Genomic DNA, 27,880 nt, shown 5'->3' with positions numbered 1-27,880 from the left:
GGAGATTGTGGAATCTTCATCATTGGAGGTTTTTTCAGAACAGTTGGATAAACACCTGTCAGGGCTGGTCTAGGTGTCCTTGGTCTCACTTCAGTGCAGGGGGCTGCAAAAGGTGGTAGCTTGAAGTCCCTTCCAGCCTTGCATTTCTATGATTAGGGATGGGCCCAATCTATGAAGTTTGGAGCTGGGTGTGAACTTCCCCACAGTCCAGAGGAATGCATTCCTGGGAGGCTGGACCCATCTCTAAAATCTATATGCACTGAATATTAGCAGAAGTATCATCTTAATGAACATGCCCCCTAATCAATGGCCACAAACACTTGCCTACCTGGGCAGCTACCTTTTTGTGTGAGTAAACCACACACATGCATAACATCATTCATTTAACCCTTTATGTACCATATAATAACACTGGTAAAAGGCCACAGCTCATCTTGCCCTGTTGAATTCAATTGCTTTATTGTTAAAAGCACCATGTCAAAATAAAAATCAAGAATCTGATTCACCCCTATGCTACTTCAGTTTTACCTCAGCATGGCTTCATTGAAACCATGGAGTTACACATGTGTCAAACTGGAGTGATGTAGCATTGGACTTGACCCTGTATTTTTAAATATTATAACAGGAATCAGCAACCTTTGGCATGCGGCCCGTCAGAGAAATCTGTTGGTGGGCTGGGATGGTTTGTTTACCTGCAACGTCCACAGGTTCGGCCGATCGCAGCTCCCACTGGTAGCTGTTCCTGGCCAATGGGGGCTGTGGGAAGTGGCGGCCAGCACATCCCTTGGCCTGTGCCGCTTCCCGCAGCTCCCATTGGCCTGGAACGCAGCCAGTGGGAGCTGCAATCGGCCGAACCTGCGGACACTGCAGGTAAACAATCCGTCCCGGCCTGCCAGCGGATTTCTCTGATGGGCCGCGTGCCAAACGTTGCCGATCCCTGTACTATAATGTTTAGTGTAGAGAGCACCCCCATGAGTAGATGGTGCTATAGCTTTATCTTAGTATTAAGTTGTTGTCTTGTGTGTTTTGTTGTTCTGACCCGAGGTTTTAACAGGATGTTCAGTCCTGCCTATGTGTGCTGGACTTGGTACTTGCAGTGTCCCAATAAATCTGATTCGGTAAGTGAATATTAAAATACAGTTCCCTTCAGTGTTTTTCCTGTGACAGGATTCTTAAAATAGAACCCATTGGAAACTCCTGTTCTCTTTAACAGACCATTTGTTTCCCATTTATAGTCCATTCCTGTTAGAAAGTGAAACTAGACTAGATTATTTTTGCTCTGTGTTTAGTTAGCCTCGCTGTCTGGTTCTCAGGCACCAGCATCTGATGGCTGTTGGTTTGTAGTTTTTGACAGTTCAAGGGAATGAGTAATATTTAAAAATTCCCCGTTTTCAATGAAACTTTTTAAAAGTGTCTTGAAAATAATTCTGTTTGTATTAGGGAAGGAGAGTTGTCTAGTGGTTAAAATAGGAGACTGGTACACAGATCTAATGGGTTCTAGTCCCAGCTCTGCCAGATTTGTGTGACTTTGGGCAAGTCCCTTCACCTCTCTGTCTGTTTCCCCATCTGAGATGAAATTATCTCTAATTATAGTTTTAAAAATTAATTTTTACAAAACCTAAATTGTAGTCCAAAAGGCTAGTGAGATCTGGCATAGAAGAGGTTATAATGTTCTTGTATAGCTCTGCACTGTTGTATGACTTGTACCTCTCCAGGACAATCTGCAATTCCCTCCCTTCCTTTAGAATACCACGTCTTCCTCATTTATCTTCAGGCATCATCCAAGGAGTATACTTTCCCAGAAGGAAAGTGCTCCAGCACTCCTTGCAAGATCTTCCTTAGCCAAATCTCCCTGTTTCACAAGTGGAGGAGAGAGAGCGCTCATAGTCAGCACCACTTTTGAAGCTGGGTTCTGTTTGGATTTCAGAAGCTTGAGAAGCCGGGGGAGAATCAACAGATATACAAACAGAATTCAAACATTTCCTTCAGGCATCCAGAGTGTGTCCGGAATCTGCAATTAATGAATCCAGAGCTAGCCTCCACTGCCATCCAAGAACGTGCTGCAGAGGCATTCTCCAGCCCACAGCTTGCATGTCTGTTCCCCAGATGATAGGTCTTCATAACTCCCTTAGATGGTACCATACAGGAAGTTATTCTGCTAAATCAGAGAGATTGGCATGTGGCTCCAGAATAAGGCATTGAGGTTTGGCTTTTCAAAGCAGAGTAAGTGAGTTAGGTGCCCAAATCCCATTAAAAGACAGTGGGATTTGGATGCCTAATTCACTTAAGGCTTCACTGATGGGTGTGTCTATACAGCAAGCAGGATCCCATGGCAGCGAGTCTCAGAGCCTGGGTCTGTGAGCCTGAGTCTGGGTAGGTGGTGATGGTTGGTGGTAGTTGTATGTACAGAATTAATGTTAATGAGGAGATCATCTAAACAGTTAGGCCAAAAGTTTGTGGTTTCTCTAAACATGTTTTAGAAAACCTAAGAAGTCTTTTTTTCCCCTGCCAGTTAAGCCAAATATTCCCCTACTCAGTGTTGTGAACCCAAGCCCAATAAGACTGAGCTATAATAGTTCAGAATCAGACAGTAAAACTGACTTCTAAACAAAGTGAAATGGACTGTTAAGATTTCACCACCCAAACTGAACAGAATGAAAAGTAAATGGTGGCATCAATGGAGAGGGTCCCCTTTGTAGGAATCTGGTCAATTCAACAGTTTAAGGTGGTGACAGTTATACAGGCAAAGAAAATGTGCCCTTTATTTTAATACTGTATGGGCCAAATATACACCTGGTGTAAATGGTGCTCATTTACATTAGCATAGAATTTGGCCCATAATTTCTAATTTGGTGGTCCAACACTCTTTTTATTTTGGGCGGGGAGAGTGGGTGAGGAAATGCACTTGGCTAGAATTGGGCCTTTGGATATGTGTACAGCTGCCATTAACGACAACGAACCCACTCCATGGATATTTTTATGGCACATTGCCTCATGGGAGCTGTAGTTCAGGCCCCCATTTTCTCGTATGGACTGGGTTCCCTGAAGGATTATATTTCTCATGCTGCAACACACACTCCTCTAACCAAGCTGTGTGGTGCATCATGGGAGTTATGACTACAGGTGTATCATGGGAGATACAGCCAGCCAGGGAATCTGGTTCAGAGCGGGAGCCTGGCACATCAGGCTACCAGATGAAGTGTTTCAGGTCAGTTCAACAAACAAAAACTCAGCCTTTAGATTCACGAATGTCAAAATGTTTCATTTCAATCGAAAATCTGAAAATTCAGTATTTCAACTCTTATTCCCCATTTGAGACAAAAACAAACAGTGAAATTTTGGAATTTCCCAGGGGATGGAAATTCTTGAATTTTGCTCAGATCTATTGGTGCTATGTAAATAATAACTACGTAACTCTATATCTAATTCATGTTCTTATTCTTGTTTGATTCTTTTTTTGCAGACCCTCCCAAAAATCCTGGATAAAGTGGCACCTGCATTTGTCATGAGCAGCTGTAGCTTCCTGGTGGAGAAGTCACGTGAATCAACAGCACGGGTAGTAGTGTGGCGGGAGATTGGTGTGTTGAGGAGCTACACAATGGAGAACACCTACTGTGGCTGCAGCCATGGGCTCTACAAGGTGAGTACCTATGTCTGGGAGCCCATTCCTATCCTCTCTTCTCTTATGGAGCTCACTTAGATTTGCAGTGCAGGGATGAGCAGTTGTGTAATGGTGGGGTGCTGTTTTCTTGCTCAGGAGCCTTTGCTTTCCTGAGCCCTTCAGTGGAATGAACTCTGAAACATTTTGCTATAATTTCTTGCCCTGAGAGTAGAATTGCCTCCAAGTTTGTACTATAATATTACCATCAGACCTCAGTCTGCTGCCTACAGTGATATGCTATTGTATCTCCTATTTTGTAGCCTCATTCAACAGTAAAGGAAACAAGGCCTGATTCTTCTCATTTACCCTAGTGTAAATCAGGACTTATTCCATGAAGGCTATGGAGTTATGGTGGTGTAAAACTGCTGTAAGTGGGCCTGGTTCTCCTCTCACACAATAAATGTTTCTTTGGTGTTCTGAACAAAGAGGGGTCTCCTTGTAATTTAACTAAACTGAATTTACTCTGTCCTACAGAAGCTATATTGGGGCAATCAGGAATTCCGGAGAGATGGATGCTGCCTCTCCTTATTAAACTTTGAACCTGATCTGAAGCTCCGTTTACAGCAGTTGTAAGCCTGCATAACTCCACCGGTGGCATGAGACTGGTGTAATGAAGTTCTGAATCCGGCGCTGTGGCACCAGTGGTTAGCATGATGTGATTAGAACGATTTGACATCTGTGCTATGTATTGTAATCTTATTGTTGGCAAGGGATTCCCACCAAACCAGTGGGAAATAAAGCCATCATATAAATCATGAGACATTCTCAACTATATTTCGAATGACACCCACAGCTATGGAGGGGAATGTGTACTCCACTGCTTGCTCTGTTGCTTACACCCTGCAGGTGTAGCCTAAGTAAAAGACCCTGTGACAGTGGGCTCTGTCAAGCCCTGTCCTTTTTAACGGAAGCTGATGGGCTGATTGTTTTAGTTTACTCTGAGCCTCCCTAGCTCAGGGAACACCAACTGTTTCCCCTGCTGCTGTCTGTAATGATTCTTTGTACTTGCTGAAGAAACTCTCTGCATCCAAACAAAACATACAACCTTAGAGTTTGTTCCTAGAGTACAGACATCAGCATCCACTATCAAATAGCTGTAAGATGAAAGAGCATTCTGGGTAATGTTATGCAAATGAGAACACCAGACACACACGGAGCCATTATTATTTAGCACTAGACGCACTGTAATGAACTCATCCTGATCATGTCAGGCCCATGGGAATACCCAGGGCTTGGCCTTATAAAGATATTTCTTCTGGGCTACCTCTAAGAAAACTGCAGCTTTCTGCAGGTCTGGGAGGAAGTGGAGGGTTTGGGTCAGTCAGGGGTGCTAGTCTCTCTGAATCTGTATTGCTCTAATATCGTGACATGGGGCTCAAAGGAGTTCTATACCAGAGGGAGTAGTGTTACTGATTCAATAGGGACACTTTTCTTTCTAAGTCAATACTGACTGTCATCCCAAACAGCATGAAGGGGGTATTCATGTTTGAGTGTTGGCTATGTGTTTTGAATGAGACACACACGCTCTGACCACTTGTGTCTGTTAAAAATCTTGTGGCATTTTTAACAAGAGTAAGGTTATTAACCCCAGTAATTATACTCTGCTGGTCTGAGCTCTCCGTTCAGTGTCAACTGGTGGATTCTTCCTCTCCCAAAACAAATAGGGAGTGTTGCTAGGGCAGAATGGCTGCCATGTTTCAACCCATTTCTGTCGGAGGGGGTCAGTGTCCCTATATGCAGAAGTGTTAATAAAGCAATTAGGGGTCCTAAAGGTCCTTCAGGATAATTACTAATTAATTATTTGTAGTAATACATTGCAAATTACTCTCTGAGCAAAGGATCTCAAGGATTTTGCAAACCTTATACACTAACAACTTTGCCCTCCAGTGAAGTGTAGCCAGGAGGAACTCAGCAGCTGCTTTAACAGTACGTAAGAATATAGAAGTCCAGGGCAGGAAGTGAAGAAATAATTGCAGAGAGAATTTCAGGAAAGATAATATAATTACCCAGATTGGCCAGAGCAGCACAACTACCACCTCCTTCTCCTAGGAAAAGTGCTAATGGATTTTTAATAAGCACCAGAGAGCAGAATTTTCATCCTACATTTTATCCAAAAAGACAGTGGATAGTTAGATACCAGGATGCCAAAACTCCTGTTGATTTCAGTGCAGCCAGGATTTAACCCAGATACCTCTAGCAATGCAGAGTGCCCTAGCACCATACTGGGGTATCAGACAGGATCATTATCCACTGAATCACTATGCATACCAGCTGTATGTGGTCCTTGACCCAACACTGCTTAGTTTGTGGGGTCTGATATGATCACAACTTGAGGTGGTAGGACAGTAATGTGAAAAGCCCTGTATAAATGTTGTATTCAGTGATTAGCTTCAGTGCATTTCTGTTGTTTTCTCAATGTCTCTTCTCTATTTTGGAGGTCTTAAGGGATACATAGAAATACCCAGTGTTGCAGGACCTGGACTGTCTTTAACCATCCTTTGAAGTATATGAAATGCATCTCTATTTTTTCCTCTGTTTTTTTTCCCTTGTCCTCACCCGCATCACTGAGCAGAACAGTAGGCAGCCAGCATGGGAATCAGAGTAATTTTACATGTGGGCGCCTGTTGCAAGAGAGGGAATCAAATCCACGTTTTTGTGACCCATAAGGAAGTCTATAAGCTATAAAGCAGGATAGAAATTTCCGTTCTGAACATATTGCAAATGATTTCTGTGTGTTGGAAAGCTCAGTCCCAGTTGGATCATGAGGTTGTTATTCTAAGGTCATCTTTCCATTTTTTGTTTATCATTACCATTTATCCCAAAGACAGAGGACACTTAAATATGCCCACAGGGGCATTTCTTCCTTCCATCACGCGAATATAAATATTTTTGCAGTTTCTCAGGTTAAGGCAGCTTTAAAGTAGTTCCAATCATTTCTCCTCTAGGACACTAAGTGCCTGATTTGTTAGAATTGAAATGATGTATCATTTCTTACACTGAGATTTATTTTGGAGCTGCATAAATGATCATAAGCTATTACCTTCAAATAATTGATATCAATAGGAGATTTCCCCTTCTATTTAGGAATCTGTAATTAGGGTACTACTTGTTTTTGTTCTTTTGGATTTGGGTTCCTAGGAGAATATTCTCAACATGGTAAACCAAAGATTTCATTGCATAGTCCCATGTAGTACCCAAGTCCCACCCACCAAAGACACTCATTAGAATCTGACAGTCCCAAAGCTCCTGGGTGTAGACTGAATAAATCATTTTTATAGGGCCACATTTTTCAAGAAGCTGCAATTTAGATACTAGTTATGGGGCTGCAATTTTGGACCCTCCAGCTCCCTTGTGTGAAAATGACACAATTTAGAGAGATACCTGATTTGCGGGTGTAATTTGTCAGTTAGATATCTTCATCCTGTGACCTCTGCTCCCAATTAACGGTATCTGCAGTTTTGCACCCACATTTGATTATAATTAGAATCTGTTTTTTAAACCATATGACAGCAACCCCCTACAATTATACCCATAAACTCACCTGGACAAACAGGCCCTTCAATTTTTTTTTATGCTTTTAATTATATAGTCTCTTAATGCACCTTACAAACAGCAACTAAGTCTTCCAGCACCCCATTGTACCAAGAGGGAAACTGAGGCTCAGATGACTAAAGACACTTGCCTGTGGCCATATCAGTAAGTCCTGGCTGCCAGTCTCCCCATCTAACCAATAACCCATGCTTCCTTCCCCGTTGCAAACAATAAGGCAGCAAATTCTGCTCTCCTTGTTCATGCAACTAGTCCCTTTGCCCACTCTGACCACTAACTTAGTCTGTGTAGTTACACAGAGTGCTACTAGGGAGTTGTTAAAGGATTGGGCAAGAACAAAAAAGCCCTCTAGATGCCATTAAAAAAAGCTGCCCTAAGCTACATGTCAATGGTAAGTGTGTCCTATGACATCAAAGTGGAGGAGGGACTGAATTAAAATAAAACCCAGTACTTCCTGGTAGTGAGTCCAGCCTGAAAGTTTTCAGGGAATGTTGCCTGGCTTGCATTAAAACTTACAACCCCCATTTTAGAAATGGTTAATTGTGTTAAAATTAAGAAAGGTGTTTGGCATGTGTGATATTCTAATAAGAATCAAGAGTGACCCCAACCTCATTTAAAAGTCATTTGACTTCAAAAGGCTGGGAATATTAAAGATGGTTTATCTCTGTTGAATCGCCCTGTCTCTGTAATCCATGGAAATGCAATAAGCCAATCGCCCTTAAGGAAGAGAAACATAAAACCAAAGAAACTATTGATCTTATCTGAGATTTTATTCAACCTAAGGAAGAAGAAGAAAAATCCAAACCCCAACTCTTTCTCATTTCATCTAGGTTGCCTGATGGAGTCTTATAGGAGCAGTGTCTCTATCAGAAAGTGTTGCTAAAAAAGGAGTAATGGATTTCAGCGGGGAATTCTCCCTCCCACTCCTACCTGTTTAGAAACCCTATGGTTGAAAGAGAAAAACAATCAGAAAATTGAAGAAGCTCATAACTTCATTGCCTCTGCGAAGGCTGAGTGTTTGGTGGACTAAACCAAACAGTCTCCCAGGCCACCACATGGGTTTTTATTGCAACAACCTCTCAAATATTAAGTTTGTCGGGACCATCTTTTGTTTGTGTGAAAATGAATTCTGTGTGGCACCTTTTTAAGAAGTTTTACCCATTCTGACCATGAGTCCTGATCTAAGAAGAGTCAGGTAATTTAGTCTCCAGCGAGCTATCTTTTGATACTTCCACAAGTTTCTCATAGCTTCCATTTCCTGCCCCTGTATATAATACAACTTTGCCATGACCATACAGTAACAGGCTATTCAATACCATTCCATATAGTATCATATCACAATTTATTATGCCATCCTATTCTGTTCCATGCCAAACCATACTGGAGACTATTTAGTACTGTATTGTACCATACTGTGTTAGTCAGTTCCATACCATGCTGTACATAAGACTGGAAGGGACTTCCTGGGTCACTGTCCAGTCCTCTGCTATTGCAGGCAATGCTCTTCTATAATCCTGTTCATAAATGTATTAAGCTCCATGTTAAAATTAATAAGGTGGTTGTTTGCCCCACTTCTATTGGAAAGCAGTCATAGAACCGTACTTTTCTAATGTTTGGAAATTTTCTTCTAATATCCAGCCTAAATTTACTCATGGTCAGTTTATACTCATTCATTCTTGAGCCAGCATTGTTCTTTAGCTTAAATAGCTCTTCTCCATCCCTAATTTTCAGCCCTGTGGTATATTTATAGAGAGCAACCATATCCCCCCAAACCCTTCATTTTGCTAGGCTAAACAAGCCAAGCTCTTAAGGTAAGTCTATCCTGCACGCTTCTTTCAGCAGCATGTAGAATATACTGCACGCCCCCCTCCGCATGGGTAGAAAGAGTGGTGTAGATTGTGAGGCACTGTTCAGGCAAGTAAAAAAACTCCTGAACCCTGTGTGTATGTACCCTACAGGGCTCTCTACATGCCCGAGCGGGGCCTCCCCTTCTGCACTGCTATTTTTATCAGCATAGTGACACTGCCTCCCGGCCCTGCTGGAGTCTTTCCCTGAGGTGGGGAAAGCTCTGGTAACTCCCCATCGCTGGCTGGCAGTTCTCAGCTGCAATGGGGAAAGGCTCTGGCAGTTCCCTGTGTTGGGGAAAGGCTCCAGCAGTTGACCGTTGCTGAGCCTTTCTCCTCTGCCTCCCCCCGCCAGAGCCTTTCATTGACATGTGTAGCTACACACCATAGTGAGGACACAGCGTCTACGTGTCACCACCAGACATATCCTCATATCCTACATGTCCCCACAAGGGGTGTGCAACATAGATGTAGCCTTAGGGCTAGTCTAAGCTAGAAACGCTACAGCGGCGCAGCTGCAGCATGTCTGGTGAAGATGCTCTGCCAGTGGGAGAGAGTTCTCCCGTCGGCACAATAAAACCACCTCTGCGAGAGACGATAGCTGTGTAGGTGGGAGAAGCTCTCCTGCCGACATAGTACTGTCCACACAGGCGCTTAGGTTGATGTAAATTATTCACACCCCTGAACAACATAAATTATACTGACATAAGCGGTAGTGTTTACAGACCCTTTGGTCTCCTCTCATCAGATATGTTCTCCGTTCCTCTGATCATGCTAGTAGCCCTTCTCTGCATCTGTCCTGCATTATATTATTCAGTATCCTATTGTACCATACCATACTATTCAGTTTGTATACTGCCCTGTATTTTTCAGCTCCATCCCATGCTAACCTTGGCTTACCATTCTGTACTGCACCACGCTTTCAGTACCATGCCATGCGGGTACAGAATTTTGCTCGGCATCTGTACATGATGGAGGAAATAAATCAGTAAGGAAATAGATTTTAGCCTCATGCTACTAAGGGCTGCTTATAAACAACAGGGAGTAACACAAATGAGTTGTAAAATGATTACAGATACCTTGACATTGCCCTTTGAAGTGGATTGTGCTGGTGATATAGATCGTTCTTTGAAGAGAGCCTTTGGGAGTGGAGAGGGAAACAGTTTTTGTTGCCCAATCTAATGCTTCTAACTTGGAGAAATTGAACAGTCCTGATTTTCTCATCAGACTTGAGTGGAAGAGGGAATAACCACCACTTCCCAGATGACTTTGGGTACAGGGATAGCAGTATCAGGCAGAGTGCTAACAGACAAGCGCTCGAGACTTCTTTGACAAGCCTTCAAAAGCTCTCTGTCAAAACTAAGATCTGTGAAAGACCCAACATTTCCATCACACAGTCTTTCACTGTAATAATGTTAGTCGCTCTCTGGGTGAAGTCACGAAGCCAAGTATGGTGGGTGAGCTGCGAGGAAGGTTTTAGGGTAGAAAGGGGTTTAAAAGACTCAGATTCTGATTCTCCACTTCTCTGCACTGGGTGAAGTCATTTACACTGGTGCAAAGTGGGTGTAAAAGGCTAGAGAATCAGAATAGTAGTGGTTTTCCCTCGCTTTGCACTGTTATAAATAACTAACCAGGGTGCTGACCAATATAGAATCAGGCTACAATAATTTGTAAAAAAGTAAAAGCAACTGGAAAGCTCAGCATACCTTGATTAAACCCTGGGAGTCTTCAGAAGTTACAAATGGCAACCATCACTGCTCACAGTGATGCCAGGAGCCACGCACGGCATGTACCATTGGCAGGGCTGAATTAAGACATAGGCAACCGTGGCACGTACCTAGGGCCCAGTTCATGGTGAGGGGGGCAACCTGAGTTCTCGCTGGTTTGCTTCAGGAGCCGGCCTTGTGGCTGTGGCGAGGAGGAGCAGCACTGCCCACCCCCTGCACACTCAGGTTTGGCCCTTCAGCCCTGCTTTCATGATGGGGGAGGGGCCCGTGAGGGCAAACTTCAGTGACCACCATTCACACAGGTTTGGCTCCATGACCCCTTCCCCATCACGATGGAGGGACTGCCAGGCCAAATGTTAATAGGCAGTGGGGCAGCCAGTGCTGCTGCTCCTTGCCACTTCTGTGCAGCTGGTGCTGGCACCTGGGCTTCCTGATCAGAGGCCTGGCCAGCCTTTTCTGTGACTTGTGTCAACTGAAATGTTTTAAGAAAGTATCATGCTGATGAAGTACCACGGGAATATGGCAGAGTTATGGGAAGAGCATCACGATGAGTAGTTCTGCCCCTTCATCAGAGAGGGACTTTTTTCATGATGATTCTCCTTGTTTCTGCTTTTTTACAACCAGAGCTAGCCAAATGATTCATAATGAATAATTTGTTCAGTGAATGTTGCCATTTTTTTCCTTTGTGGGTCATCTGTGGGCAGCTCACAAAGTGTACCCATTATTTCAAATTACTCACTGAATAATTTCTGTGAGCAATTCTTGGTCTGATTGTTACAGGTATTTGATATTCAACATTTGAGTTGCTTCGATAGGACACATAGGTCACATAGTCTTGTTTTTTTTTCCCTGAGAGGATGGACATAACTGTAGGCTTCTGGGTGCAGAAACCGGATTTATTCATTTGAAATCCTTTTTTCCGCCACCCAGTATCTTGCAATATTTGCCAAAAACTGTTGTTTCAGCAATCTTCATGCAACTAAATACCTTTGCTCAGTATCTGTGGGAATGGGTGCAAAGAGAATGGGCTCGAAATCTTTAAAAATTCAAATGTACATTTTGTGGAAAATGTTCGCACAGCTCTGTCTGTGACTACCTCAGTTCATCTCATAGTTCACTTTCGTCTCTGAAAGCTGGTATTTATAGCAAGTAGGGCTGTCAAGTGATTAAAAAATTTAATCTTGATTAGTGGCATGATTAATTGCACTGTTAAACAGTAATAGAATATAATTTATTTAAATTTTTTTGATGTTTTCTACATTTTCAAATATATTGATTTGAATTACAACACAGAATACAAAGTGTACAGTGCTCACTTTATATTTTTGATCACAAATATTTGTGCTGTACAAAACAAAAAATAGTATTTTTCAATTCACCTCATACAAATATTGTAGTGCAATCTCTTTACCATGAAAGCTGAAGTTAGAAATGTAGAATTATGTATTAAAAAACCCTGCATTCAAAAATAAAACAATGTAAAACTTTAGCGCCTACAAGTCCACTCAGTCCTAGTTCTTGTTCAGCCAGTCACTCGGACAGACAAGTTTGTTTACATTTCCAGGAGATAATGCTGCCCGCTTCTTGTTTACAATGCCACCTGAAAGTGAGAACAGGTGTTTGCATGGCACTGTTGTAGCCGTCGTTGCAAGATATTTGTTTGCCAGATGCACTAAAGATTCATATGTCCCTTCATGCTTCAACTACCATTCCAGAGGACAGTGTCCATGCTGATGATGGGTTCTGCTCAATAACAAGCCAAAATAGTGCAGACTCACGCATGTTTACTTTCATCATCTGAGTCAGATGTCACCAGCAGAAGGTTGATTTTCTTTCTTTGGTGGTTCAGGTTCTGTAGTTCCGCATTGGAGTGTTCTCTTTTAAGACTTCTGAAAGCATGCTTCACAACTCATCCCTCTCAGATTTTGGAAGGCACTTCAGATTCTTAAACTTTGGGTGGAGTGCTCTAGCTATCTTTAGAAATCTCACATTGGTTTATGTTGTTCTTTATGTTTTGTCAAATCTGCAGTGGAAGTGTTCTAAAATGAACATGTGCTGGGTCATCACCCAAGACTGCTATAATATGAAATACATGGCAGAATGCAGATAAAACAGAGCAGGAGACATATTATTCTCCCCCAAGGAGTTCAGTCAAATTTTAATTAACACATTATTTTTTTAACAAACATCATCAGCATGGAAGCATGTCTTCTGGAACGGGAGACGAAGCATGAAGGGGCATATCTGGCACGTAAATACCTTGCAATGCTGGCTACAAAAGTGCCATGCAAATGCGTGTTCTCACTTTCAGCTGACATTGTAAATAAGAAGCCGGCAGCATTATGTCATGCAAATGTAAACAACTTGTTTGTCTTAGTGATTGGCTGAATAAGAAGTAGGACTGAGTGGACTTGTAAGCTCTAAAGTTTTACATTGTTTTGTGTTTGAGTGCAGTTATGTAACAAGAAATTTACATTTTTAAATTGCACTTTCACGATAAAGAGACTACATTATGGTACTTGTATGAAGTGAATTGAAAAATACTATAATTTAAATATAATTTTTACAGTGCAAATATTTGTAATAAAAATAGTAACATAAAGTGATTACTCTACACTTTGTATTCTGTGTTGTAATTTAAATCAATAAGTCCATTTAAAAATGTAGAAAAAATCCAAAAATAGTTAATAAATTTCAATTGGTATACAGTTTAACAGTGTGATTAAAACTGTAATTAATCACAATTAATTTTGATGAGTAAATCCTATGAGTTAAATGCGATTAGTCGACAGCCCTATTATTACGCATGGGGGACTCAGAGGCATCTTTGAAACTTAAACTACCAAAAAGTCAACTAAAAAATTCCACCGTCTACAGCAGTGGTTCCTAAACTAGGGGTGCCGCTTGTTCAGGGAAAGCCCCTGGCGGGCCTGACCGGTTTGTTTACCTGCTGCGTCCTCAGGTTTGGCCAATCGTGGCTTCCACTGGCTGTGGTTCGCCGCTCCAGGCTAATGGGGGCTGCGGGAAGGGTGGCCAGCACGTCCGTCAGCCCGCGCCGCTTCCTGCAGGTCACATCGGCCGAGAATGGTGAACCGCGGCTACTGGGAGCTGCGAGCAGCTGAACCTGCAGACGTGGCAGATAAACAAACTGACCCGGCCCACCAGGGGCTTTCCCTTAACAAGCGGCGCCCCTAGTTTGGGGACCACTGCTCTATAGGGAAAAGCCTTAGTAAACAGCTAGACCTTGAAAGTCTGCAAACTATGGGGCTCTTTCTTACCAATAGGAGAAGCAAATTCGGGAGCTGTGGGATTCCACAGAGATTGTCTTGACCCCCAACAACCCCAGGAGATGTGGGGATAGCCAGTGAGAGTATCCTGGATGGTCTCAACACCCATGTTGGTGAACAAGGAGAGATGTCATTATGAGTCATGACCCAAACCACATAGGGCTTAAATGGTTTCTTCATAGTCAACAATTCAGTAATATTTACTAGACATATTTCTAAGATGCTCACCACTGTTATGTCTGAGCACCATTAATTTAAAAGTCTGTATATCTCAAGACAAAGAAATAAGACTCTCCATTATCTTCCCCTCTTCCCTTCCTCCTCCCCCGCTACCAACCCCTCTGTATAACAACCTCTTATTTAGGAGAGATCCGAATTGGGTGGTCTGTTTCTTCCAGGTTTCCCTAGATCTATTTTAGGAGAAGGCTCACAGAAAAAAGATGTCTTGCATTATGTTGCACCCTCCGTGCATATTACTGATCTCTGGTATTAGTGTATTCCACCATCCCAGGCCTTGTGCTGAGAACACTCTGCCCCATCCCGCATGATTTTGAACCTGCACCATCAACCTCAGATGCCCCCTCCAAGCCTAACAGTTCTGTGAATGAACCAGAGAACAGCAGTGCTCTCTTATTGTGAGTTTGACACTGTGAGAACAAATGGTCATTTTCTCAGGGATGCCAAATATTTCTGATTTTTTCCAGGAAGTTAGTACAGGGGGTAGTTGCCTGTCAACTGCCAAGCAGTGGCCCATCTGTTGAAGTGTCCCAGGGATGCCTCCTTGAAATGCATTTTGGAGAAAGTCCTCCCTTGGCACCTGCTGTGGTGGAATTCAGCTGTCACTCAATCCATCTGCCTTCTGTTCCCACGTTGAAAGCTTCAAGCACTGGGGGAATGTACCATTGTGTTTGAACTCAGTAGAATGATATTTAAAAGAGAAGGATGGCCTCCTGGTCTTCCTTTCCCTCCCTCCTCCCCCACACGCTTAGAAAACAAATAGAACCAAAAATTAGAACGGTCAGAAAACACGGGGCAAAACTATTTGAATCTCTCTCAGTGGTAGTGTCCCAAAAACATGACATGCTTAATAGTTCTAGACATTTATGTAAACAAAAGGAAACTGTTGATTCAAATTCAATCAAGACTGAGAATATTTATTTTAAACTACATTTGAGTAGTTGAAAACCTGTCCTGTTTTGTTTTATTTTGTTTGTTTCCTCTGAGACATTGAGTGAAATTCATTCCTGATTTCATTTGTTGACTTCAATGGAGTTACAGCCAGGATGAATATGGACCTATAGCTTTAGGAAGATGCTCCAGAAACATTCCTGTGCTCCAAGATCTGTGCATGAGGAAGGTCAGGGCAAGGTCTTCAAGCAATCGGTGCACAGGGACTAGATATGACTCTGGATAGAGCTTGTATGGAAGGGAATGGGAACCCCAATGCTAGGTCCCTGACTGATGACCAAATATCTAGGAGAGACACTAGGTTTTATCCCTAGTCATGTACTACCAGAAATGGTTCCAGTAATCCATATTCAGTCAAATAGCATGGGAAAACTGTGTGAAGGGGAGGTCCCTGTCAAACTGAGGGATAGATGGCTCTGGTTAGAGCCAAGTACCATGCGGGCAGGCCCCGGGCATGCTTCCCATACACCGCGCTACTACTCTGCTTAAATATAACCTGCAACATACTCTTGTCCTGGGTTACCCACAAAGATTGACTAGTGTACTTCACTCCCAATGTCTGTCTGGTGTTCCAGTTCCACACTCCCCTCTGCCAGTGCAGCTGAGTCCTGAGCTGCTGCATCCCTGTATGGAGCGATCAGGCTTTCCTCAGCAGAGATGTGCAGTCATCATCAAATGATGGCCAAAATGTGTGGTTTCTGATACTGACAAATAGCATAATGATTAGGCTGAAATCACTTCATTCAATTCAATAGGCTTTGAAGGAACAAAATGGACACCGTGTAGAATCAAGCACATGGGTTTATTACGCACAGCACTGGCGGAGTGTCACCTTGCTTATTAGGTTCAGAGACTCTGCCAAACAATTGATTACAGCAGATTATATGGATTTTTCATGGGCAGAGGAAAAGTGATGAGGTAGGTAGTCCTAACCCCCTGGATAGGTCTAGTAGCAAGACAAGATAAGCACAGTAGCCAATAGTTAAAGATTATATAATGTCTCCATGGTTTCAGGTTAACATACAATTAGTACTTTAAACATACAATTAGTACTTTAAACAATGTATAAAGTGTGTTAGTATAAAATATATATGTTGAATTCTGATTTGGGGTCCATAGGAATGAAGTAGCCCCTCTGATTGTCCAACAGGTACATACCTGGGGGTTAAAACAGAAAAACAGCGAAAAGTATATGGCAATAGAAATTGTCCTTCAAATGGCTCATTTGTACTTCTAAAGGGAGACACTGGTATCTGGGGAGGGGAGGAGGATGCCATATCTCATACTCACATGCTTGAACCTCTTTCATAAACTCACGGTTGGTGGAGGGGGGGAGCATGGCTACCTCCTCTGCCTGAGGATCAGACACAAACATAATGGTCTTCTTTCATTCCTTTGGTCTGTTTGCAGCTTCAGATAAGAGCGCCAATTATTGCTCCCCACCTGGCATTTTGCTGACCAAGCTTATCTTAGTAAAAGCAAGGTTGTCTTTTGTTTGTCCTGCTTCTTTTAGCTAATATTGTTCACTGTTTTTACAGGGCCTCTTGGCCTCTTGACCAAACTCTGGATTTTTCGGCCTGTAAAAAGAGCTGACACAGCCTATACCAGGTTTTTACATAATGCAGCACATGGATTTGGCCCTTCAGGCTTCAAGTGGTGCTGATCCTATGATGGAACTCTTTCCTCTGAGTCTGTACTAAAATTGGCTTCCTGCTAAGGTCAGGGGTTAGAGTTAGTGAGGTGCTGAGGTGAGGGTGGGATATAAAACTGCTGACCATTTGGGGTTCTAAATACCACATGGCCCTTGTTATAACAGTGGAGTACATAACTATGTAGTCCTGGCCAAATTCCAGTTTGGATAATTATAGTTTACCTGAAAAATTCCTTTTGCACTTTCAGTTGGATATGGGAGTCTTCCTCAAAACCTACCCGATACTCTTTTGTAGTGTTGCTGCAGTTGGTTTAAGAACTCATGTGTGATTGTATTTTACTGGTAAAGGAAGTGAATTCCTATTTACCCTGGACCTGCCTCAAAGTAGTATTGTGGGGCTTCATAAATGAATGCTTGCCAAGTGCTCTCTTCCCATAAACTGAACATGTGAACCCAGGTCCCCAAGGAAGCAGCAAAGGTCACCACAGGATTTGGAACAAACACAAACGAGAGGGAACAGATACAATATCAGATGCTTCTTTGTTGAGCATTGTGCAGCAGTAGCCATAGCATTTGTTGGCTGTCTCTGAAATGTTGTCTTTTCACTGGAATGACAGCACCTGAACAGATGCAGGAGGCACGCAGGACTGCACTGTGTGTGTGTTTTGCAGATGGCCTGTGGCTGCCATTCCAACCCACAAGCTGCAATAACAGCTGAGGAGAGGCTGCATTCAACCCCACAGCCTGTCTCTGGGTTTTCATGGGGCTGAATTCCACTGGGCTCCTGCTAGTCCAACTACTCAGTCTGTGTGCTAGGACAGAGTGAATTTCATCCAAAGAGGGCAATCGGCAAGTAAGAGAACAGAGGTTTCTGCTCACATTGTGACATATTACTGGGAAAAGAAGGTAAAGGGTCAAAGATGTCAGTCAGTAGTACTTGAGGCCTAGACATTACTGGGTTTGCAGAATCCTCCCTCTCTGTTCCAAACTAAATGTTTTTAAAGGGTGTTTCCTATAAAAACTGACTTAGAGTGTAAGCTCCTTTGGACAGAGGCTGTGTCTTCCCCTTTGTGCAGTGCAATGTGTGCAAGGTCGGCATTCAGCATGAATGAAGATGCTCTGTCATGAGGCTTGACAATGAATGTTTATACTCCAGTAATACCTAAGATGGGGGAAGTGAATTACCCTCTCCTTGATTACTGTACTACCCTGGGGTAATACAAAGTAAAATCAGGTTACCAAATGGATCCAAGTTCAGAGTATGCATCTGCAATGGCAGAGCACAGTCTAAAGTCAGGGACAGTATAAAGCAATACTAGAAACTAACCTAGATGTAAGCCCAAGGAAGTGTGTGTTTGGGGGGGGGGAAGAGGTTCTCATGTCATTCCATGCCACACACCCCAGTCCTCCAGTTTTCTGCTCCTTTAGAATAAAGATGCACGCCATAAATGGGGGTGGAGTGGGGAGGACAGTGTCTGAAAGTGGCAGTGAGGTAGACTAGTACAGAATCAGACAAAAGCCTGGAAGACAGCAGCCTGCTGGATCTTAGCCAGGGCTCACAGTGGGACCTCAAGTTAGCCACTTAACCCTTCCGTGCCTCTGCTACTTAGTCAGTCAAGCTGGGAAATAGGATACAAATCAGGGCTTGGCTGAGAAGTGGATACTGCACCTCAGCCCGGCTTTCCTGGGTAGACATATGTTCTGAAAAGGGAAAACAATGGACCTGAACCACAAAGAGATACAAACTCAGCTGGCTCTGCCTTTTGGAGCCAACTTCAAAGCTCTCTCAACAAATTGGACAATTGGGCCAAAAGAAAACTGATGAGTTTCAACAAGGACAAGTGCAGAGTCCTGCATTTAGGAAGGAAGAATCCTATGCACTGCTACAGGCTGGGGACCGACTGGCTAAGCCGCAGTTCTATAGAAAAGGACCTGGGGATTACAGTGGACGAGAAGCTGGATATGAGTCAGCAGTGCGCCCTTGTTGCCAAGAAGGCCAGCAACATATTGGGCTGTATTAGTAGGATCATTGCTGGCAGATTGAGGGAAGTGATTATTCCCCTCTGTTCAGCACTGATGAGGCCACACCTGGAGTATTGCATCCAGTTTTGGTCCCCCCACTACAGAAGGGATGTGGACAAATTAGAGAGACTCCAGCGGAGGGCAACGGAAATGATTAGGGGGCTGGGGCACATGACTTACGAGGAGAGGCTGAGGGAACTGATGTTATTTAGTCTGCAGAAGAGAAGAGTGGGGGGTGGGATTTGATACCAGCCTTCAACTACCTGAAGGGGGGTTCCAAAGAGGATGGAGGTAGGCTGTTCTCAGTGGTGGCAGAACAAGAAGCAATGGTCTCAAGTTGCAGCGGGGGAGGTCTAGGTTGGATATTAGGAAACACTATTTCACTAGGAGGGTGGTAAAGCATTGGAATGGGTTACCTAGGGAGGTGGTGGAATCTCCATCCTTAGAGGTTTTTAAGGCTCATCTTGACAAAGCCCTGTCTGGGATGATTTAGTTGGTGTTGGTCCTGCTTTGAGCAGGGGATTGGACTACATGACCTCCTAAGGTCTCTTCCAACCCGAATATTCTATGATTCTCATTAAGTATAACCTCAGGACCTCTGCTCTCCTTGCTTGCTAAACAAAAGGCCTGACTCAACAGAGACCCCTTCAGTGGGAGCAGCACATCTTAATCAGTTCCTTCATCTCCTCTGCTGATGTGTTCCTGGGTCTCAACCGGCCCCAAACTAGAGAATGAATCCCCCACCGTATGATTAAATTACAGCACAATAAACAACAACTACAGGGATGGGATCATGATAGATCTGAATCTGTGGAGCTGAGAAGCCTGGCTGGATTCAGAATAATGAAGCAACACTCTCCCCCATGTTGATTGGAACAGCTTTCTCAGCACTGCCATCAGCCCCTCCTCTTTTGGAATCAACCTCTAGGCTCTCATTCCAGCAAATCCCTTCAACCTTCTTCTCCCCTTTGTCCAGTTAATGCTGTTACTGTTTGCTAAGAGGCATTAGGCTGTAGGACACAGTGAGCCTCTTGTGGGCAGAGAGGTGGGAAAGGGACATTGCCTCTGCTCCTTCCTACCCCTGAATCCTGGAAGATTTTGGTTTGAATTGAATTTTGTTGTGATTTTGGGGGGCTAATTTTAACATTGAAGCAAACAATAAAAAATACAAAAAGCTAAACGATGTACAGCTTGTCTATGTTACCAACTGCTGCTCATTTCCCAGGGATTGCAAATAAAGATATGCAATTATGCACCCTTACACCTTGTCAAAGCTGCAAGAGTAGACAATACAAAACCTGGCACTATTATTTAGACATTTTGATAACAAAACAAAAGACACATAAAAATAGGCAGAAAAGGGAAGGAGGGGACTAAGTGAGGGCCAGCACAGGAAGAGGGAGGGAAAAAGTGGAGAGAACAGGAGGAATGGAAGTTTGGCATTATCTGAGGTATCTCAGCATTCTTTATCCAAATGTATGAAAAAACAGGGCCCAAATTTCTTCAAATTCATATAATTGGTCTTTATGTTGATAAGCTATTATTTCTGGTGCTGCTAACTCAAATAGATCTGAATGCTATTGCTCTGCTCTGGGCATAAGCCTGCTCCTCCATTTTCATAAAATCATACACTTGGTCGTCATAGTGGCCCTCATGAACCAAGTTTGTGGTGAAGTTAAACCCAGCATAGTAGGTACATAATCTAGGTTATAATTTTCATGTGAGGTTTGGTTACTGAAGGCAAGCACTAACTCCCTTTCCCACACTTCACAAAGAACTCCAGACCAATGGAGTTCCTCTTTATTACCAAAGCATCCATAGTAGACATGGGCCTGGGGAGTTTATGAAGCATTTCCAAGGTTCCCAGTAGCTCTCTGGCAGTCTGAGGGCATCTGGACCAAGCTGATACATTAGCAAATGTCACTTGTAAATACTGCCACTCCGCTGAGGCTGTGTTGCTTTAGTGTTAGAAAAGAGACAAAACCCACATCCTAGACTAACTGGGAAATCCATATGGTGCCCTGGTTCAGCCAGTTCTTCCAAATTATAGCCCTCCCCCCCCCCAAGTTTGCAAGTCTGGGTTACCCCAGATAGGTGATTTTGCATGAAAACGAGGATGAAATTGGTACCTCTTAGCTAGGATAGCTCAGACACTTCATACAGCCACCGCTGACTTTACCTTATTTTTCTCCATCGGACAAAAAGAGGCACCGAGCAGACCCGCAGGGGGAATTGGATGCATTAACATCCATTCCGTTTCCACCCATGTGGACATAAGGGTTTTAGCATGCTGGAACCAGTTTGACATCAGTGACACGGTAAAAGGGATAATAGTAATTTTGGGAGCCCAAACACCACCTGGGCTGTGTGGAGCTGGAGTTTTTTAAGTGGTAGCCATGAGCATTGACCAAGACTGCACAGAAGGCTCTAATACAGGTAGATCACTTAGAATACAGAGGAGCATAGGCAGAATATTCTTTTGGCATCACTATTAACAGTGCAATTGGCCTGTAATTGGAACATTGTATGACCTCTCTTCCTGGTTTAGGAATAACTGATAGTAGGGCTTCCCTCCTTTTGTAATGTATGTTAAACAATAATGTCTTTGCATCACTCTAAGGACCTCTTCCCTCAGTCTCCTCCTTCCTGTCCTAGCTGGTGGTTTACTGCAAGGGCTATTCTGCCTTTTGACATGACAAGCTGGCCTCTGGGAAGAATGCATCAGGTATGGTCTTAGAGCAGAGCATGGAACTGGATCCCTAGATGGTTGTACCAGGAGAGAGTGGACATGGAGAGAGGCTGAAGGGAGTCAGAAGTTCTAATGTTTAATACATTCTACTGATATGGAACAGGAAGGACCACAGTTTATTGATCAAAACAAAAGGTTCCTTTCCATCTAGGGATTTAGCACCCAATCTCCCAACCTTGCAAGTATGAGAGACCAGGAGTTAGAGAGCAAATCCAGGTATCTTCTGCAGCACTGCAGACCTCCAAGCATTAGGATGCTTCCGTCCCCAGAAGAGTAAAAGTGTGTGAAGTGAATCCTGGTTCCTTGGATAAAAGGGGTCACTTGAAGAAGATCCAGGAGGAAATGCATTCATGGCTCTGTAGAAGAGTAAATCTGTGAATTAGAAGAATAGAGACTGTGTTTTGCTGGGGAATAGGACAGGAGTTGATACATGGCCACCACACTATCCATTCACCAGCTAAGTGCTGCTACTTTGGGTGTGTGGGGGGGATTATTAAGTACTCAGAACCAACATTTGCATGGGCAGTCATACAAAATCGATAAGCACTGTCACACTGACATGATTGAGGGGAAGCAACTAGGCATGCACATGAAGAAAGAACATTCTCCTCTGCTCTTAGATTTAAAAATGTTTCCCTGCAGTGCTTGGAGACTAGAATTGTGCTAGCATGTAAAAAACAGAAAGTGAAACTGACTACCATTGGATCATTGGGCTTGCCTGGGTGTAACTGAGGGCAGAATTTGGCTCCAAATGGGAAACTAACTATAATTCGATCTAATTTCACTGTCCAAACTGTTAGAACAAATGGAAAACCAACAGCATAAATGAAGCAATTTAGATGTTTAAATATTATTTCAGTTTTACTAATGCAATGTGTTAGTAGTGACACAAGTAACGTGTCTGTGTGTGCATGCATATATATTATTTATGTGAGTGAAACTGTTTTCAAGCCTACTAGATCGGTTTGAGTGGCATGACCTTGAATGTCATGGGTTTGCATTCTACTTAGGAGAGACTATTGGGAAGGTGTAAGACACAGAGAGGGGACAAAGAAATTCTAATGAAAAATTAACTACTTTATTTTGATAGTGTCCCTTTAAATGTCCAAATATCATTTCACATTATCCTTTCAAGTTTCCTGTGGAATTACAGCAGCTAGCTTTTTGATTTCTGACGTCTCTCTTGCTCATTAATCTGGCCCCGTGTGGATTTATTGTACAAATCTATTTGGCAGCTGAAAATTGCCGTTTGATGAAGCTCATAGTCTAATCATGAACTCCTCAGGCATGGGAAATAAGAATGGTGAGGTAGCGAAAGCAGGGACTAAAAGAACAGCGTTCGTGTTTCACTCTGCCTGGATTTTAGAGGCATCTAAATTTCAAAGCATTTTCTACATATGATTTTCTGAGAGGATAGATTTCCCTCCTCTTAGGGATCTTAGAATTTGCCAGGCTGGATCACACCACTAGTCCATCTATTCTGGTATCCTGCTTCCTCCAAGGGCCAAATACTTGATAGTTCAGAAGAAGTCAAAACTGTCCACAATACAACTGATTAATTATGCTAAGACATGGGAGGGGAATAATCCTTCCTGTCCTTCCCTTCCACTTGTGCCCTTCAGTGTGAGGCTTGATCATCACTATTGCAATTGTGGACTAATAAATTACCAGTATCGTTAGTGGCTGGGCAATGATCTGCCCTTTTATAATCCTTTCAGAGGGTTCACCTTGTGGCCCCCTGCAGCAGTGAATTCCACAGATTGGCATACACCATGCAGTTAACTTTTATTTTTGCTCCTAGCCTGTACAGCCGGACATGAGTACTAAATTGCCAGCATTTTCTCTGTGTGAATGAACCTGGAGTTCTCAAGGATGTTTATGGATTAGATCTGAAGTGAAATGTCATTGTTTATGCTGATGGATGTTTCTCTTGTCAGCAAAAACACCTCAAAATTCTCCATTATGATTCTGCTGCGTGAACAGTCAACATTTTAGCAAAATGACCATTTCTTCCCTTCTGTAGAATTGGTTCCTTTGCTTAAATGAAAAACTTGGGGGAAATCAGAAATAGTTTTCCTTCCCCCTGAATGTTCGCATGGATGATACAGGCTGCACTGACAGTGGTGGAGATGAAAGTGCTCCAGCTGCAGAGCAGATGAGTAAGGGTACTGGCAATGTAGGTCCCTCCTCAACTCTCTCCTGCATGGATACTGAGCTCCTCTCTGTCCCCTCATGAAAGCACGTCCACCCAGAACATAACTGAGGCACAGTGGAGTTTGTGCTAACTTTCACTGATGTCAGTCTAACAGCTTTCTCCAGCTCCAGCTTTCTCCCAACTTAAGGAAAAGGGGAGGAAATGCTAGAGAGAGAGAGCGAGAGAGATCCTATTTCACATGACTTCTGATCAGAAAGCTGGGGGGAGCTGGTGCCTGATTCATATCCATTTATGGGGCCTGGTTTCTCCTTTGGGTTAAATCTCCATCTGTTCTTACCATGTAGGCACTGTCAAGTCTGTCGAAAAAACTTTTTCCATACTATTTTATTTTATCGAGCTGGGTCTTCTGACAGATGCATCCTTCCTGTCAGTTTCTTTTTAAATTACACATAAAGAAATATATTAAAAGAAGTTCAGTAAGGTTGCAAAGTCAATAACTTAAAAGTTAGGAAATGCCAGAATTAAGGTTGCCCATGTAACCTTAATTTAGCCCCCTTGTGCTTATGCATTATTATGAAGTCTTTAATTACATGATCACGTTCTATTTTTCCCTGCCTCATTCAGTGCACAGAATGGATGGTTCTCACTAAATGAACAGCTATTCAATATTCTGTTTTCTCCTCATTGTTCATTGTGTAAGCCCATTCTTTATTTACTGCACCCTGCTCTGAAGACAGAATTGTTAATTTTCTTATGGGCTCTTCTGTGGTGCTCATAACTACAGTGTTTCAAAAACATTAATTAATTTAATTTTAACAAAATTCCAATGAGATGAGGGGCTATTCACATTTTACAAATGAGGATATAAGGCACAGAGCGATTAAAGTAAAAAATATCCACTGATTTTGGGTGCTTAATTTGAGACACTTAGGACTTGATTTTTCAGAGTACGTAAAACTTTATATAGTTTCAAAGCACTGCCCCCATTGATTTTAGTTGAAGCTACACGTGTTCAGCACTTCTGCAAGTCAGACCCCAGTCTCTCAGGTCAGGCCCCAGAAAATGAAGAAGACACATTTAGTGACCACCTGTGAAAAGTCTGGTTTAAGTGACTGGCCCAGCAGAACATAGGAACTCTGGGGCAGAGGCAATAGATTCTTATCCTCAAAGTCACCATTCAGCTGCCTTAGGTATAAGATCATCCTTTCTTCTCCTGCAGTTCCCTGCCTTTTTCGCCACACACCTTCTGACTTCTGCAACAATCGAGGCAGGGATCCTACAGACACAACATAAACCTGATTCATCCCCTGCGCACCATCCATCCTGGGGGACTGAATAACACAGGGGTCCCGTGGAAAAAATATTAATGTGATCATGTAATGAAAGATTATCACAACATGAGCACAAGGGGGCTGAGTGGAGGAGATGCCACAGACAACCTTAATTCTGGCATTTCCTAACTTTTGAGTGCCTGATTTCCCCAGCAGCTCCCCTTTTCCTTGCTCTTCCTGGCTGCTGTGGAGAGATGCCCCACCAACTTGGGCTCCCCTGAGCTTGGATATCTCTTCACTTTTGTGCCTGCCCCAGAGGCGGGAACCCTTGTACATGGGTTCCTGGAGGTCACAGGTTTATCCCAGTCACATGCTCTGTGACTATAGCTGCCAGTTTTCATGGGCCCATGGCCAGAACCAGCACAATGTGGCTCACGCATGCCCCCAAGACCCATTACAATTTTCTGTTGGAGTAATAATAATTAGCACTTATATAGCACCTTCCATATGAGGAATTCAAAACACTGCCAAGCTCTCGATCTTTCTTCACATGTCGGCTGAGGCAGAAATTTCCCTTTGGGGGCTGCGATTAATGACTGACCTTGAAAGGAAAATTACACCAACGATTTAAGAAAATAAACAAGAAAAAATGAAAGTGAAGCTACTTGGGGGGAAGAAGACGATGCCAGTGACTCTAAGAGAGCTTCTGCCATGTGCAGCCAGGGATGGGAGCCCAAGGAACTTTGTCTGATTTGCAATAGCCTTTTCTGCTGGGTTTTTTGAAAGCAATCTAATCAGAAAGCCAATTTACATTTCAGTGGAGGATTTTTTTTTTAAAAGGCTGACATTCAGCAGGCTGCAGCCGACAAGGTTTGTTCTCATTTGGAGGGGAAGCCAGTGGTTTATAAAATGATTTAATCTTATAAGATAAATGAAAGCTGAGCGAGGAGAGCATTTGGTTTGAAATGCTAACTCAACATAAAGACAAACTTAGGAGAGAGAATCCGGAACGTCCTAGCGTGTTTAGTTTCTCATTTCTTTTTTCTGATTGATTGTCTCTTTGAGCCCATCCTTTGTTTCCTTGCTCGGCTGTTTCTTCTTGGGCCCTACAAGCAATGTGGCCCATCATATGTGATCTTTGAACCCTAGCAAAATGGCCCAGAGGCCAGGTGAACAACAACCTGGAGTGGATTTTCTAGCTTGAACTGTTAAAATGACCCTTGAGATGGGGAAGCTGCAAAGGGGAAATTTGATGGAACTGATGTTCTTTGCAGTCTGACGGCCATATGGATTTCAGAGCCAACAGCTGGACACTGATTTCACAGTGACCTTTAAAAGCTGCCATTTCTTCTTGCTTGGAGTGGGGAGTGAAGTATACAGGAGCTGAGAGCGAACCCATGTCTGCTGTGACAGACCGACAGAAAGGTCATTTCTCTGACCAAGCCAGGATGTCTGGTGATTGGAAGGCCGCCCAAGAGTGAAAGTTCTGGAGTTTTTTATGAGCAAAGTTCACTCCCATAATGCGCACACACCACATGCCCTTTCTTTCCCCATGCCCTTCTCACATAGCTGATGAGCTTTATGCGTGCTTATAGACCAAATTTCCAGCTAGCCTATGAAACTGCATGTGCACATGCAAAACTCACAGATACACAGGAAGTTCTACGATTTATGTACATGAGGGGAGGGTTTGTGCTGGGGACTGATAGTAAAAGTCAGCTTTAAAAATGTGTCCCGTCATGATTAACGCAAAATGTGCTCCTTTGGCGAAATAAGCTAGCTAGGTAGAAAGACAATCAATACATATATTAAGCAAACAATGATATTTATATTATTGTTAGGCTCTGCCCAGGACTGGTTCACGCTTGAAATAACTGGTTGTGTTGGCAGCGCATTATTGAAGTTCACGGGCAGAGCTCTGTGGGGCGGGCCCAATTGAAAGAATGAGGCATGCTGCAGATCAAGATTGAGCGGCACTGGCAAAATTGGACGGAGGAGGGTGCAAGACTGGAACAGCAGGAGGCGCTGTGGGCTGGGATTTGAGGTGCATCATCAGAGCTGGGGAGGGGGCAGCCTGGGATTGGAATATCAGGGGGTGCTTGCAGGTTGGAACTGAGGTGCACTGGCAGGGACAACGAGCACTACATTTTCATTACTAGTTACAATGGCAATAAAGCACACCGACAACTTTAAAAACCAGCCCAGTGAGAATGGAGGAGGTGTCTGAAGTACATTTGGTTTCTTGCCACATAGTCTTTGTGATATGAAATCAGGTCACTTTTGTGCAGAACTGAACGAATCACATGTCTGCAACCTACGTGTGCAAGATCTTTGCACAGATGTAGGGGAACTGTCTGCTTGTCCCCTCCATCCCACGCCCAGTTCTGCTGCCGCAGGAAAACGGTCTGTGTAATTGCCCTTCCTTGTTCGGTGGAGTGGCGTTGGTGTTCTGTGAATAAAACAGAGGGCTTCTGGGGCAGAGGGGGCTCTGTTCACTAGCTTGCAGGACTGCAGCGCCAGACTCTGCTGGACTCTGTGGCATCTGTCTGTTTTTTATGCTAACACAGTGTCCACCTCACCTCCCCTGCATACTGATGCCCCACATCTGTAGTCAGCTTGTCTGTCACCATAAAGAGGGAAGAATGAAGTGGACAGTGTTGGAATGAAGGGCAGTAAGTGGTTATTGATCCCAGGGTCCTTATTTTCCCGAAGGCGGGGGTGAGTAAGGGTGTGGCTGTGGCTGTGGCTATCTGATTACTTTTAAGGATATGCCTCC

At 43.4% G+C, this 27,880-nt stretch overlaps 1 protein-coding gene across 1 annotated transcript in view; it reads left to right on the top strand.

Moving 5' to 3' along the window:
* Positions 1-27,880, top strand: part of AGBL1 (AGBL carboxypeptidase 1) — a 241,343-nt gene that overhangs the window by 191,251 nt on the left and 22,212 nt on the right. The window contains exon 21 of the mRNA XM_077829336.1: positions 3,464-3,640. Coding sequence (XP_077685462.1) covers positions 3,464-3,640 — 177 coding nt within the window. The remainder of the gene's footprint in view (positions 1-3,463; positions 3,641-27,880) is intronic.

Source organism: Eretmochelys imbricata, chromosome 10 (genome assembly GCF_965152235.1).
Source record: "Eretmochelys imbricata isolate rEreImb1 chromosome 10, rEreImb1.hap1, whole genome shotgun sequence".
Taxonomy (NCBI): Eukaryota; Metazoa; Chordata; order Testudines; family Cheloniidae; genus Eretmochelys; species Eretmochelys imbricata.
Note: the sequence above shows the minus strand (reverse complement) of the source record. Positions and strands in the feature narration are given on the sequence as shown.